We start from the raw sequence: 16,429 nt of genomic DNA on the forward strand, positions 1-16,429 counted from the left end.
CCACTCCCCTCTGGCAACTGCCAATTTCTTTTCTCTGTATGTATCATTACTTTCTAAAAGAAGTTTTTGCCGTGATGGAAATGTTCATATAGAATACAGTATCATCAATATGGTTTCCCTAGCCACAGATAACTATTGAGCACCAGAAATGTTTCTTGTGCAATGGAAGAAGTGAATTTTAAATGTTATTTATATTTATCAATTTAAAAAGTAATATGTGGCCAGGGGGGTACTGTATTAGACAGCACAGCTCTGTGGTACTTAGAGAAAGACTAGAATGTTATCTTATTAATGCACTGATTGGATTAATTTTAAAATAAAATTATGAGAAAATTCGAACATGCGTTTGTAAATAACTGAGTGATATCCTTACATAATTCAAACTATATGTTTCATTAACTTAATTGAAACTACCTTGGGGCTGAATATTATAACACAGTTTTTGTACTCTTATTTTGAATAGATAGTGTCATTACTTTATATATTAAATACTTTCAAATATTTATTATATTCATGATTGTGGGGATCTCTGACCATTAAAATTATGTTTTGATACTTCAACTATATTTTCTAATATTGGCTAAGCAATTATTGTTAAGAATATAAAAATACTATGGATGGCTGCCAACTGTATTAAGTGAAAGGAATTCCAGTTACACAATGTAACATAATAATGAAAAATACCTCTTCTTTTTCAGAGATCCCCATAATGACTAACATAAGAAATAATTGAAATGAAGACAAATGCCTTTGAACAAAAAAATAATTAATTAATTAATTAATTAAAAAATTAAAAAGAAATAATTGTAAAGTATGTACATAAAGAGAAGATATTACTCATATGTGTATATATATATCAAAATCTTCTTTTTTTCATTCAACATACTTTATTCAGTGACAAAATTTCTCAGTACAGTTTACACCATCCCAAAGGAAGGTAAAAAGAGGCATAAAAAAGGGAGGGAGGGAGATACAACTAAAGAAAATTCTAACAAATAAGAGCTATAATTATAGCTTTCCTTATGTCTTCTTTCAGTGATTTATTCACAATTTTATACTTGCATTTTTTAAAGAATATCCAGGTTGTTCAAAGAAGGACTGAATGCTCCAAGCCAGGTTCATTTATTTCTCACGATGCCCCTCTTTTGATTTGGAGTCTTTCCTCTCCTGGAGTCCTAAGAGATCTGCATCAGCCTCTAGTATAGTTGTGTCTATTGCAGCCCCTATAAACCTAGATGTAAGTTCAAGATCTAATAGTTGCAGCTGGACTGTGGTTCTTTTTTTCTAAGATTTTTAAAAATTTATCTTTAGGCCCTGGCTGGTGTAGCTCGGTGGATTGAGCGCGGGCCTGCAAACCACACGATCGCGGTTCGATTCCCAGTCAGGGCACATGCCTGGGTTGCAGGCCAGTTCCCGGCAGGGGACACACCAGAGGCAACCACACATTGATGTTTCTCTCCCTCTCTCCTTCCCTTCTCCTCTAAAGATAAATAAATAAAATCTTTTAAAAAATTTATCTTTAGAGGGGAAGGGAAGGAGAGAGGGAGAGAAACATCAATGTGTGATTGCCTGTCATGTGTCCCCTGCCGGGAACTGGCCTGCAACCCAGACATGTGCCCCGACTGGGAACTGAACCACGAAACTTTGGTTCACAAGCCCACACTCAATCCACTGAGCTATGCCAGCCAGGCCTGGACTGTGGTTCTTAACTGGTATTTCTCTCCATCCACTTCTAGCTTTTTATACACACACTGAAGCTTGCCGCCAAAATCTGTATACAAATATCTTTCTCCATAACATAAAAGATTTGTCCAATGACTACTTTGTCTTTGGCAGGTCCCATCAGTCGGAGGGGAGAATGTCTCAGCATAGACAGGAAGGATTCCACACTTTTCAAAGGGTTGGTTGTCCGCCAGAGTTCCACCTTCCACTGCAGCTCAGCTCCAGAGCACTGGCTAAGCCACCTGGGCACATTCTTCACTCCATGGACTCAGAATGGACTTGCGGGTCACTTTCAGTGCCTGCGCCTAGAGAGGGCCAAAAGAAGAGGGCCACGAGCAGGAACTGACTCTGGGCAATCAAGGCATGGGTCCGACACAACACCTCCCTAAGGTCTGCAGAACTTCTGACCTAGTCCTGGTAATTTTAAAGAACTATCTTCTGTCTTCCACATGTGCAGTGTCAGTGTGTGCATTTATATATGACAAATCCTACCCATTATCTCCAAATGTCTTATTGCCAGAGGCTTCTAAGTAAGAATGTTATAAGAATGAATGGGAAAGGTGAGGAAATAGGGTAGGAACCTAGAAAATGTGTTTACTTCCCATGCTTGATTTTTCTTCCAGCCTGATGAGGCAGATATTAGAGGAGAGAAGGAAAAAAGTAAGCAAGTAGGCTGAACTAAAAGGTTGGACTGGACCGGTATATACTAGATAGAGAGAATTGGGTTGTGTGATATTGAGGCTTTCCAGAATATCGTTGATTACTTAACTCTGGAATTGACATATCAGCTGCTACACAGGTCACTGACAACTGTGCAAACCGCTAGATGCAATGCCTAGACAGTATTGCAGTAGCTTCATTGGACCTTAATATTCATATTTCCAATTTTTCAGGAGTGGTTAGAAGGAAGGTGGGAAATTGTAAACTTATTGCATGATCTGGTCTCAGAAAAAAAAGCTTTACAATAAACTCTAACTCCTAAAGGCTTATATGAATAATCCATAGATGAAATATTATTATATAAACTAATTCATGATAGGCTTGAAAAGGGTGAGAAGGGCCCTGGCTGATGTGGTTCAGTGGGGTGAATGCTGGCCTGCAAACGGAAAGGTCATGGGTTCAATTCCCAGTCAGGACACATGCCTGGGTTGTGGGCCAGGTCCCCAGCTGGGGACATGCAAGAGGCAACCATAGTTTCTCTTCCTCTCTTTCTTCCTCGCTTCCCCTCTCTCTAAAAATAAATAAGTAAAATCTTAAAAAAAAAAACAGGATGGGAAGCGAAAGTAAACCAGGCTGCCCATCTAATTGGTACCACTTGCAAGTGAGTAACTTAGGGACCCAGTAATTCTTTCTAAGTTTAAATTATACATTTTCATGAAAAATGAATCAGTGTTCTGGTAATATTGAATAACGTGATGAGACACTATCACTTTTTATTCTTTTGTTCTTACAACAAGTATTTATTTTTCACATATAAAGAGCTGGGCACTATGTTAGTTGCTAGGTATAGGATGTGAAAGAATAGAGACAGATGCCTTATCTTCATGGAAGTTAAGGTTTAGTGGTAGAGATAGTCATTAAGGAAATAAACACAAAATAAATCTACAATTACAAATTGTGATAAATACTTTGCAAGAACATACAAAAATGTGGTCCAAAATGGTATCAGGGAGAAAATAGTTATATTTGGGGGTTAAGAAAATACTGTTTTGAGAAAGTGACAATTAGGCTGAGGTCTGAAACATAAGAAAGGGATTACTCTAGGCAAAAGTGAAAGGAATGTATCATTCCAGAAAGGAAGCACAGTAACTTGATAATAACAGCAATTCAGAGGTATTGTTCAAACAATTGGTATTATAAGACATTAGAATTGCTTTAAATAATGGAAATCAGTAGTTTTTCTAAAAATCGTCTAACTTTAATTTTATTCTCAAGCCACCATACTAATTTTCTAAAGTATTATTCCAAACATCTTTCAAGATTCAAAGGTTTATCGTAATGTATTGCTTATATCCTTTGTTCAAATTTCTGTCACGAGCATTTAATATTGAAATGTTCTCTTTTAATTATGTCATTGTCATTAGATTAGTAGAACGTTTTCCTAGCTCAGAGTTCAAAAAATTTTATAGACTTTTATAGTGTTAAATATCCACTTATTTAAACTGCTTTCCAGTCGATAGTCTATCTAGTAGAACCTTTCTAGTTCTATCAGATAAACTACAAAAAAGAAAATAGGCATTCCAGACTGGAACGTCTTGATAGAAAATCTTTTTTAAGAGATTTTCCTTAGCTGAAATTTCTTTAAAATTATTTTTTTCTGCCCTGGCTGGTGTAGCTCAGTGGATTGAGCACGGGCCTGTGAACCAGAGTATCACGGTTCGATTCCCAGTCAGGGCACATGCCTGGCTTGCGGGCCAGTTCCCAGCAGGGGACGCACGAGAGGCAACCATACATTGATATTTCTCTCCTTCTCTCCTTTCCTTCCTCTCTAAAGATAAATAAATGAAATCTTTGTTAGAAATTATTTTTTCTAGTATCAGGAGATTAAAGCAAAGTCCACTCTTTGATGTAGGGTAGAGTAGGTGGCACTGTGGTCTTGCACATCATTTTGTTAAACAATTTTCTTCAAGTGGCATCATCTTTTGTACAGCGGTAGCAGATTTGTAGCAGAGGTGGCCTCCAGAAATCATTGCAATTGCAGCAGGATCTCACGTAATTTTTGAAAAGTATTCTCAGTTCAAGTATTTCAAAAAACAATTTGTTAATGGTAAATTATTTTTACAATATTCCTCTCTGTAAACTGCAAAACACTGTAGCACAGAGAGCAATAGATAACCAGGATGTAGTTTCGATTTTCATAATCAACAATTTTGTTGGCTATCTACTAACTGATGACTCCAGTGCTGGAGGCAGTGAAGAGTGTCAAGGGCAATAAAGGACAAGTTTCCTGGTCAGCTGTCTGATTTAATGTAAGAACTAAAGAAAATTATGCATTTGTTGAAAACATTTACAGAGCCAATTATAGATGTTCCCATTAAGTGCTTAAGTGGTAAACTGGTAAAAAGGCTAAATGAAGAGGTTTCATAGTGTAATTAGAATTACTGGTTTCGAGAAGTTTTTTTAATGAGTGAGGCAGATGACTCTGACACTGCAAAGTGTGGATGACATTCTAGGTAGATTATGTGGCATATTTAGTGATATAGAGGCCAAAGAGAACATAGTGTCTGTGGGAGTTAGTCTGCAGGATTATCAAATATAGCCAAGGGCTGGATAGTCCTAAATCAAGCAGAATAACAGGCCCTTTGGTTAGAGGAAAGGTTTCTGGCACTAGGAAAACTGAAATAATTTTAAGGGCAAAGATCAAAATGACACAAAGGTAAAATCCTTACTATACAATGTTTCAAAAATTAGACGGTAAAAGGAGAAAGAGAAATACACAGGAAGAGATATCGTTAAGAACACTTTAGTGACGCTTTATGCATTGGGCAGTAGTGGGAGTGCAGGATGGAGTTTTGGAGAAGACTGTTATTAGAATCAGTCATAAAAATTTTGGAGATTATTCAGTTCATTTTCACTCTTCATCAAATTTTGAGTGTGGAAATGAAGTACACATTCAGGTACTGTTGTATTAATTAAGAGGTACTTCTATGAAACAGAGATAGAAGCAGAAATATAAAATGTTAATAATTGGTTCAGCTTATATTTTAATAGAACAATGTAAAGAGTTTCCAGAAATTTTACTGGGACATAATTCCCTTTGCCCCTGTTCGGTTCACCAAGTTCCTCTCTCTTGTCTTATAATGTACTCATAGATTCCTTGACTGACATTAAGAACCTTGGCCTGAAGCAAAAATCCTTAGAATTCTAACAAAAATAAGAATATCCATGACGAACTAATTTTAAACTTACCATTACTATAGTGTGATCTTATTTACAAATTATTCATTCATTTATTAACTCAAGCAATTCTCATAACATACCCTGTATTATGTATTATTAATATTCCATTTGTACAAACATGAATTTATCTTTACTATTTGACTTCTCCATTAAACTCAAAAACATAATAAATACATATAAGAAAGTAGTAAAATAAAAGCAAGCCTACTACAAGAAAAAGAAAAAACTATACTGTGGTGGGTAGTCTCTAAAGATGGTCCTCAATAAATCATACCTCTTGGTATTCAACTGCTTTTGTAGTTCCCTTTCCTTAAATTGGCTATGAATCAGTGAATTGCTTTGCACCAATAAAATGCAGTAGAAGTGATGCTGCCTTAGTTGCGAGGCTGAGTCAGAAAAAAAAAAAAACCTTAGTCCTACCCCCAGTTTTCTCCTTGGGCTATTTGCTCTATGTGAAACCAGAAGACATGTAAGAAATCACCATGTTGTAAGAAAGCCATGCGGAGAGGCTGCAAGGGGCGAGATGGGAGGGACAAGTGCAGGGGAAGAGAAAGAGACAGACAGACAGTATGACAGACCTAGCAACAGACAGACTTTTCCTGCCCAAAGTTGGGCTGACCCTGTCAGCTAAGTTGCCAGATATGTCAGTAAGAAGCCATCTTTGATATTCAGCCCAGTTGAGCATTTAGGAGGCTCCAGCCCAGCTTCCTTCTGCCTGCAACTGCATGAGATATCCTAAATTAATCCATAGAATATTGAAAAATAATGTTTAAACTACTAATTTTTGAGGTGACTTGTTTCACAGCAATAATTCATAATGGAACATACACCAGACATTAGAGTAAACTTCTTTGTTACACATTTCAAATTTTCTTGAGATTCTTTAACAGTCAAAGAAGAAAACAGAAGCATAATCAATTATATAGTCATTAGAAATAATAGGTCACCAAGTTCTCTATTATTAACAGAAACTTTATTATTGCTAGAAAGAAAACAATATTCTGGTTCCCCTATTAATCTTTCCTACCTTGGTACAGTTTGGCATGTTAGCAAAAACCTCGGGTAGTAGATGTGACTAAAATAGACCTAAAAGCAGTGGATTTTGTTAAAAAATCTTCCCTGGTAACAACATTATTTTAGGTTTTAGGACTCTAACAATAGATATTATCATCAACAGTCTTAATGTGTCCTATTATCAGTGAATGAAAATAACACTTTTTTTTCATAAAACATATATAGTTGAAAACTAAAGGCTTAGATGAGGTTTTCTAAATTTCACATCTCTATACATTTTTTGTGGGAGCTGAATAACAGAGAATTTCAGATTGTACTTCTGAATATGGGCTCTTGTCTTATTATTAAAGGATTTTAAACCAGGTGTAAGGTTGACATTCCATTATAAAAATTGAGATCCCCAGGTAACATTACTGCCTGCTTGTAAAGCTCACTGATTTATGAGTGGAAGTGGGCCAATATATTCAATGGTAAAGATAGTAACCAAGCTTAATATATCAACATTTGTCAGATCAGTCAAATAAATTGATCAAGATCACATTATTAATATATATTAGGATCATAGCTGTGTAAAAGCTGTTCTGACTCCAGGTTCAGGGAAGAGATTTCAGACCATGGATGAGATTCAGGAAAATATGAAGAAGCAGCTGATGGCGATTAGGAGAACCGTGTGAGGTCCCAAGGTGCCTACTTTGAAGGGGAATGAGACATCATTGTCCTATGTGGAATGTTTCTTATATTTTGTATCTTCTTCAGTATATGTCTGTTTTTCATATTGCAAGGCTAGATACCTTCTGGACAGACCTCATATACCACACAGAAGATCGGGTTGGTTATTGCACGGTCACTTTCTTTCATTTAGGGGATGGCAGGGGTCTACCAGGCAGATTACTTAATGAGGGCTAATGAATCGATTCATGATTGACTGGTTCAAGATTCCATCTCTGAAAGTACAGAAATATAATCCTCAGTTTGGCAATGTGGGGCTTAGCATAGTGACCCCATTTTAGGCCTCTTGTCTTGTTTTAACAGAGCATATAACTACAGTATTAGCACATCTTTGGTATTGATGATTTTTACCTGCAATGAAGAAAAACAATTTCTACCTTTCTACCAATGCTCACATGTAAAAATCAAAGAAATTTCCCCCTGTTGCCCCAACTTTAACTTGTAACTACTTTTCTTGAGGGCTACGATAGTTGCTGGATAATAATTTAGAGTGGGAATAATGGTTCTGGAGAGTTTAGTTATAAACCAGTAAAAGTGAGTACAATTCTTATCAATCATCTAGAGGGAGAATAATTAAGTTTAATATGTAAATATCTGTACAATTTAATATCCCTGAAAGATAGATTTTGTGTTCAAATTAAGAAACTGTAGTCTACACATACTGCACAACTACTGTTATTCAGGCTTTCTGAATGTGAGTTCTGTTCTGTTTTATTAGAAGAAAAAATAGTATAAAACCACATTTGATTCCTTTATTTTTTTATCAAATATTTATAGGCTATTTTAGAGATAACATAAATTTATCTGAGTATACACTAGAATTTTTAAGAAAAATAAATGTTTAAAAAGAAAAAATCTTCATATAAGTATCAGTTATATAATATTGAGACATTCTTTTTTTAAATCAAAGTATTTCAAAAGTTACTTTAAGTTTTCTTTGGGTCTTATGCTGTATTTTTTAAACCTGGAGTTTTTAATTAGAAATGACTTTTTCAGTGATCTCTAAAGTTATTGTTAAATTACCAGTGGTTAATAGAATTTCATTAAGCTTTGTTTAATTTAATAATAATAATAGACATAATATTTTTAGTGCAAAAATTATTGGGCTCCTTTTGGGGGGAAAAATCCTTTCTCTCAGTTTAGTTGAAGTCAATATTAAGCAAGCAGAAATTTTCAAAAGAAGATTCTCCTTTTAAAAAGAGTATTATGAAATATATATTTCATCCTTACAATATGCTCTTTGATCAGAATTTTCATAGCAGAATGAATAAAGAAAAATCAGTGTATCTTTAATTTGTCTCTTTCACTTGTGGTGAAAATAGTCATTATTCCATAAGCCTTTATCTGTATCCTCTATCTGTATCCTCTGGTTCCCACTATTCCCTCTCCTTTGAAGTTCACCAGCCTGGTCTTATATTCAGGTAGTCCATAAATTTCTTCTGAAACGTTCTAAAACTTGCAATTCAATAGATCCAAATTGTTCATGCTTTTTTACAATTTTTTAAAATAAAATAAAAATGTTTATTAAATGTATTGGAGTGACATTGGTTAATAAGATCAGAAAAGTGTCAAGTATAGTTTTCTATGATGCTAGATCTGTATATGGCATTGTGTGCTCATCACCCACAGTCAAACAATCTTCTATCACCATATATTAGACACTCTCCACTTCTCATCTCCCACCCCCTTCCCTCTGGCAACCACCATATTGTCTGTCTTTCTGTGTCCATGAGTTTCAGTTTTATATCCCACATATGAGTGAAATCATATGGTTCTTAGCTTTCTGACTGACTTATTTCACTTAGTATCTAATATTCCCAAGATGTTGCATATGACAGCATTTTTCGTCTTTTCTTATGGTCGAGTAGTATTCCATGGTACATATGTACCACATCTTCCTTATCCAATTATCCATAGAAGGACACTTTTGGTTGTTTCCATGTCTTAGCCACCATGAATAATGCTGCAATGAACATAGGGGTGCATATGTCTTTGCAAATACATATTTCCAAGTTTCTTGGGTAGATATCCAGGAGAAGGAATGGGTCATATGGTAACTCTATTCTTAACTTTTTGAGGAGCCTCCATACTGTTTTTCCATAGTGGGTATACCAGTCTACATCCCACCACCAGTGAATAAGGGGTCCTTTTTCTCCACAACCTCTCCAACACTTGTTATTACCTGTCTTATTGATAATATCCATTCTAACAGGTGAGAGGTGGCATCTCATAATAGATTTTATTTGCATTTCTTCAACAGCTAGTGAGGTTGAACATCTCTTCATATATCTATTCACCATTTGTATATCTTGGGAGGGGTGTCTGTTCAGGTCCTTTGCCCATTTATTAATTGGATTCTTCATATTTTTAAATAGTATCCTAATCTTTTCCTATTACTTCAAATTTTTAATTTTCTAAATTTCAGTATCTTTCAGATGTACTTCTTATTTTAAAATCTACTTAGATCTCACAAGATTAAATATACATGGTATTATAATTTTACAAAAAAGTGTGATAAATGGAAACATTTTTTTCTCAATAGGCAGACATTCTTTTATAGAGAATGTTAAGACAGTGTGTTACATTGGTTAAGCTATTCTTTAAGTAAAAGCAAGGGAAAATATTGAACACCTTATAAAGGCATGTTCTCTGTCACTGAACCTAAAAGACTCCATGTGAAGATGAGAAGACACTTTCCAGAGTCATCCTATACAGTCATTATTATCATACCTGACTTTTAGAAAATTAGTCAAACATTTATAATCATAAATTAACAATAAAGTCTCACCCATCAAAGTGGAGGAATATGCCATTGGTCAACCAGATACTAGCCAAATATTGAAAAATACTAATATAAAGTATTCATAGAAATTCAAAGAGCATTGTACTTGTTGACCTTCCTATGTAAGAGTCATAACAAAATGAATTGGGGGCAGGATACCATAGATGACAGATAAACTGTTTTTGCATATGAATTTTTTTGGTAAATTTTATTTTGCATGTTATTTGCTCAACATCTTTATGCATTTTTGGACTTATATAGTTATCATTAGGGAGATGTTTCAAGAATGAACTTACATATTTTGGGCTATCTCATAAAATGATGAATAACAAAATGTTCTCATTTACTTACTATTATATATAGTTTAAAATGGATCTACTTATTTAGCATTAAAATTTTTCTTAGTTAAAAAACTAGTATTTTCTAAATTAGCTTTGAAGTGATAATATTTTGGCAGATGGATACTTATTTTTAAAGTTCTTATGTAACAACATAGTTTAAAGGTGTGATTTAGATACTTTTCTGTAATTAAATTTGGAAGGAAATAGTATTCAAACTATGACTAAACTTAGAAATTATTTTCATAATATTATAGTTAAGTTTGATATTTTTAACCTTAGAGAGACCTATTACAGCTAATTAAAAGTTCAAAACTTTATTTTTACTCTGTTAAAAAAAAACACACATACACATGATCGCGGTTCGATTCCCAGTCAGGGTACATGCTTGGGTTGCAGGCCAGTTCCCAGCAGGGGACTCGAGAGAGGCAACCATACATTGACATTTCTCTCCCTCTCTCCTTCCCTTCCCCTCTAAAGATAAATAAATAAAATCTTTTTAAAAAACACACAACATTGTGTTTACTACTGTTGAGAGCTTGGCTAACGCCCTCTATGGTACTGTTCCTTCAGCATGGTCTTTGTTTGGCTGTACAGCCTGCAGGGACCCTAAACTGACACTAGCTCTTCATGCTCGAGCAGGGGCAAAAGTAAGTGTAAATTTCCGAACTTCCCCTAAATTCCTTGTGTTCAACAGTCTCTCCTGCCTCCCAGTGCCTTCCTGTTATGCTCCCTTTGGCTAAATCCCCAGTGGAGCTCAGCAAAACCCACTCTTTTGGTTTGAATTGCCCAGTTCAGCCACAATCTAGAAACTCCAAAGCACACAATCCCTGAGCTCTATCAAAGGCATGCTCACCAGGTGTTCTCTCTCTCTCTCTCTCTCTCTCTCCTCTGCCTTGATCTGCCCATGTGGTCTGTTTCAGAACTATGGCTCACCATCTGGCATCCTGTACTATACACATGAGTGTTAACTTGACAAATTCATGACAATCATGTTCACCATTTTCAAGTGTACCATTCAATAGTGTTGAGCATTATTAACATTGTTATGCAATAGGTCTCCAGAATTTTTCATCTTATAAAAATGAAACTCTTTGACAATTAAACACCAACTCTTCTTCTCTTCCCCTCACCCCCCAGCCCTTGGCAACCACCATCCTATTTTCTAGTTCTATGACTGACTACTTTAGACACTTCATATGAGTATATGTCCTTTTGTGACTGCCTTATTTCAGTTATCATAATGTCCTCAGGAAAGCAAGTAACAGGATCTTCATGTTTACTAAAAGCTGCATAATATTCCACTGTATACCACATAATCTTTATCCATTCATCCCTTGATGCACATTTGGCTGCCATGTCCTGGCTCTTTTGAATAATATTGCAGTGAATATCAGTATGCAAATACCTGCTTCAAATTTTTTGTATATATACTGAGAGGTGGGATTGCTGAATCATATTGTATTCTAGTTTTAATCTTTTGAGGACACTTCTTAATTTTTTCCATAATGGTTATATCATTTTACATTCCCAGGAAAAATACACAAGGGTTCCTATTTCTCTACATCCTTGCCAATACCTATTATTGTCTATTAATAGAGGCCATCCTACTGTATGTGAAGTGATCATCTTATAGGAGACCATTCTGCATGGCGTGGGCCCAGCTCTCACTCAGAAAGGCCAGTGGAAAGCGAGGTCCGATGCACAGGACCCACGACCACAGATAGATTCTCCTGTGGGGCATCAGGCCTGCATTGTACCTAGGCCACTTTGAGACTTGCTTTTTGCTAAAACTCCCTCACCCTGAATTGAGGCAAGTGCTTACTGCGACTTCCTAAAGTCTATGCTAAACCTCCCCAGTATGGAGTGTAACTGGTTCAACCACTTTTCCCCTTGGTCTGCAACATCCTTCTCTTTGAAGTAATTAGCAACATTCTTTCCTTTGTTTTCTGTTAAAGGTAACCACCTAAAGCGAACCTGTGCATAGTAAATGAGGACCATCATGTAATGTGCCCAGAAAAGCAATAAAAGTTTGTCAAGGCAAGGGAGGGGGTGCTCTCACCTTGAGAGGGTGACTGTGCCATCCCTTTTCCTCCACTGGACTCAGTAGTCCGTGTGAATTGGTCTCGTCTCAGCCAGTCTCATCCACAACACCGCAGACCCCATGAGCTGGTGTCTGCATCAATATCTCATTGCGGTTTTGATCTGCATTTCTCATACAATTAGTTATGCTACATATCTCTTCATATGCTCTTTGACCATTTGTATATAATATTTGGAGAAATGTCTATTAAAGTCATTTTATTATCCTATTTTTATTTATTTTTTAAAATTTATTTAACTGTTGTTCAAGTACAGTTTTCTGTCTTTTACTCCCATCCCAGCCCACCCCCCCAGTGCACCCCACCTCCCTCCCATTTTCACCCCCCTTAGTTTTTGTCCATGTGTCCATTGTACTTGTTTCTGTAAACGCTTCCCCTTTTCCCCTAAAATTCCCTCCCCTCTCCCCTCCGGTCCCTGTGAGCCTGTTCCGTATTTCAGTGTCTTTGGGTATATTTTGCTTGCTTCTTTGTTTTGTTGTTAAGGTTCCTGTTAAAGGTGAGATCGTATGGTATTTGTCTTTCACTGTCTGGCTTACTTCACTCAGCATAATGCTTTAATTGGGTTACTTGATTTTTTTGTTGTGGAGTTGTCAGTTACTTATAAACTCTGGTTATTAATCCCTTATCAATAGATGTAAAATTTACAAATATTTTCTCCCATTCCATAGGGTGCCTTTTCATTTTGTCGATTCTTTCCTGTGATACACAGAAGTTTCTAAGTTGAATGTAGTCTGATTTGTCTATTTTTACTTTTGTTGCCTATCCTTTTGGTGTCATATCCAAGAAGTCTTGGCCAAACCCAGTGTCATGAAGCTTATTTCCTATGTTTTCTTGTACAACTTTAACAATTTGGTGGTTTATGTCTTCAGGTCTTTAATGTAGTTTGAGTTAATTTTTGTATATGGTGTAAGGTTAGGGTCTATCTTCATTCATTTGCATGTGGATATACAGTTTTCCCAACACTGTCTGCCCTTCCCCATTGAGTAGTCTTGGTGAAAAGTTATAAGTCTTGCAAGGTAAAGACTTATAACTCTTTACCTTTTTTTAAGGTAAAGAGTTATAAGTCTTGCAAGTAATGTGTATGTTAAAGCTTTTGTTTCAGAAACTACAGATAAGGCCCACCCTGGCTTCTGGGAAAACAGCCGACCTCTTGGGGCTCTGTTAGAAATTACCGCCTGGGGACAACTGGAGGCACCTGGGCCTTTGATTCCCAGGGAGATACAGATGACCACCTGCCCCTGGGAACAGCTAACTGCCCAGGACAGGAATGTTGCAGCTTCACTCACCTAATCCTTCCTGAATCTCAAAGCCCTCACTGCACCTGGTTTACTCCCTGTTATAAAAAGTCTGGCCTGGAAAGAAAAGACAAGATGGTCTCTTAGGATATGAACCCGCCATCTTCTCAGATCACTGGCCATCTGAATAAAGCGCCTATAAAGATTCAATCACTGTCATTGCTTATTGGGTTTGGTAGTGACAGGCAGCCTGAACATGGTGTATTTTTGGGTTACATTGGCACACTTGTTGAAGATCATCTAATCATATACAGAAGAGTTTGTATCTGATTTTTTTATTCTGTTCCACTGTTTTCTATGTCTTTATGCCACTTGCATGCCATCTTGATTACTGTTATTTCATGATATGCTTTGAAAATAGGAAGTGTGAGGGCTCCAACTATCTTCTACTTTTCCAAGACTCTTTGGGCTAGTGTCTGTCTGTGGTACTGCAGACTCTCTAACAATAGTCTAAGCTATGGTGATCTCCTTCTTCAGAGGCCCCTAGCCTGTTTCATGTCCCTGTCAGCATTTACATTCAGGCAAGACTGAATGTAGTCTCCTAGGCAGTCCCCTGAAAAGTCAAAATGCTGGAAATATGTTTCAGTCTTTCTTTCCCTCCCCAGTGAGAAGGTGGGCATCGGGATTTTTTCTCCCAATCATGTAGCACTGTTCTGTGGAGAATGCCTATGGAGAGTAACTGCCGTAATTTTTTTCTACTGGACTCAGTATGGTTCTTCTTGTCTATGTCCCACCTGAGGGCAGGACTCTCTTAACTGGTTTCTGGCTTGTTCATAAAGGCATTTAGTACTGTTGTTAAGTTTTTGATTCTGTGAGTAAAGGAAAGTTTGGGGCTTCTTATTTCACCATCTGGCTCACATCACTCTGATTGGAAGCTTAAACTTTGTAGTACAGTGAAAAATTCTTTTCCAGTGAGTCTCTTGCTTATTTGCAGAGTCCAGAGAATTATATCTCAGGGATTTCCGAGAGATTGAAATGCTGGCAGCTCTAATCAATTAACACTGGCTGTGTGAAGGGCTGCTCTGTGAGACATTGAAGTGGTGTCCAGAATTATTGATAAGGGTGAAGTGATTGGTTAGTGATATTTGCCCGGGATGTGGCATGAATATAAGAAGGAGCTGTGTCATAAGTGTCCCATAGCTGCTACTCCCATTTCCTATTAAGATTCAGTCAGCCATAGAAAGTTACAATACCTTTATAACATGAGGGTATGCTTGTACCACATAAGTTGTAGTTCACAGAGAAAACAGTAGGTTTAAAGTGGTTTTGTTTTACTTTGTGTTCAAGGCTTACAAATGATGATAAGACCCAAATCAATCCTATGTTCCTGTATTTTGTTTCTCTTAGACCAGGATTTTGAAATATGCAGGTGTGAACCTGTGAGTGGATCAAAACTCACATTATTTTAAAAATAAATTAGAATAGGGTTTTCAGGAACAACTACAAAGGACACATGGACAAAACCAAGGGGGGTGGAGGCAGGGGAGGGAGGTGGGGATGGCTGGGGTGAAGAGAGTGGTGGGGGGTAAATCCATACAACTGTATTTGAATAAAATAAAATATTTTTTAAAAAAGAAAAATAAAATTAAAAAAATTAGAGAACCTCATATGGGGAAGGAAGAAGCTTCCCTCTAGTCTTAAAGTTCTTTCAGCTGATCTGGTGATAAATCATTACAGGCAAGGCCAATAGTTTAAATTATTTAAGTAGGAGGTAAAAGCTTCTATGAACCTGCAGGGTCACAGTTGCTTTCATTTTGAAATAATTCATGTGCCAAAGCAGTGTATCTTGGGGAGGCTTGTTTTGAACCCCTTCAATCATGTGGTAAGGGTAGGAATTGTTCTCTGGTACCTTTTTCTTTTTTAAAATTATTTTATTGCTGTTCAGTTACAGTTGTCTGCATTTACCCTCCAACAATCCCCCCACCCCAGTCATCCCCACCTCCACTCCTTGCTTCCATGCCCCCTTTGGTTTTGTCCATGTGTCCTTTATAATAGTTCCTGAAAACCCTTACACCTTCCCCCCACCCTTTTTCAATGGTGTGTGTGTATGGACCAGATCATACTGTATAATGAATCACTCTTATTTGTGCTGAAAAAAGTGTGGAAATCATTAGCATTTTTACTTCCATGATAAAGCCGTAGCATTCATTTGACTGACACTGATTGTCTCTAATAAATATCTGAGTACTATACCAGGATAATTTCTAGGCTCAAATATATCATTTTAATTTTCTGTCTTAAACCCCAGGCCAAGTTTCTAGGGTAATAGTTGATGGTGTTTCTTATCCTGGCTTATTCCTTTGCTTAAGTTGTTGATTTCTGTACCACTGGAAATTTTCTTGAAGGCCAAGTCCAATACCAGTTTTATAAAATGTGCTAGATTGACTGAGAAGTAACCACTGTCCAGTATTTTACATTTGTATGCTTCCTTCATTGTAAGTATTGAATATTTTACTGTAGGTTTTTAAAAGTCTATTTATCACCTTAATCCATGGTTCTTATATCCTCTGCAACTATTGTAGATAGCCATTTCCATTGTTTTTATAA

At 36.5% G+C, this 16,429-nt stretch overlaps 1 protein-coding gene across 1 annotated transcript in view; it reads right to left on the bottom strand.

Annotated features, from left to right (window-relative positions):
* Positions 1 to 1,117: 1,117 nt before the first annotated feature.
* The window catches only part of LOC119002102 (28S ribosomal protein S28, mitochondrial-like), a 49,659-nt gene continuing 34,347 nt past the window's right edge, over positions 1,118 to 16,429 (bottom strand). The window contains 4 exon segments of the mRNA XM_037067784.1: positions 1,118 to 1,263; positions 1,692 to 1,781; positions 1,784 to 1,941; positions 1,944 to 2,130. Coding sequence (XP_036923679.1) covers positions 1,123 to 1,263; positions 1,692 to 1,781; positions 1,784 to 1,941; positions 1,944 to 2,130 — 576 coding nt within the window. The 3' untranslated portion in view covers positions 1,118 to 1,122.

The sequence above is a fragment of the Sturnira hondurensis genome, unplaced genomic scaffold (assembly GCF_014824575.4).
Source record: "Sturnira hondurensis isolate 20B ecotype Veracruz unplaced genomic scaffold, ASM1482457v3 Scaffold0017416, whole genome shotgun sequence".
Lineage (NCBI taxonomy): Eukaryota > Metazoa > Chordata > Mammalia > Chiroptera > Phyllostomidae > Sturnira > Sturnira hondurensis.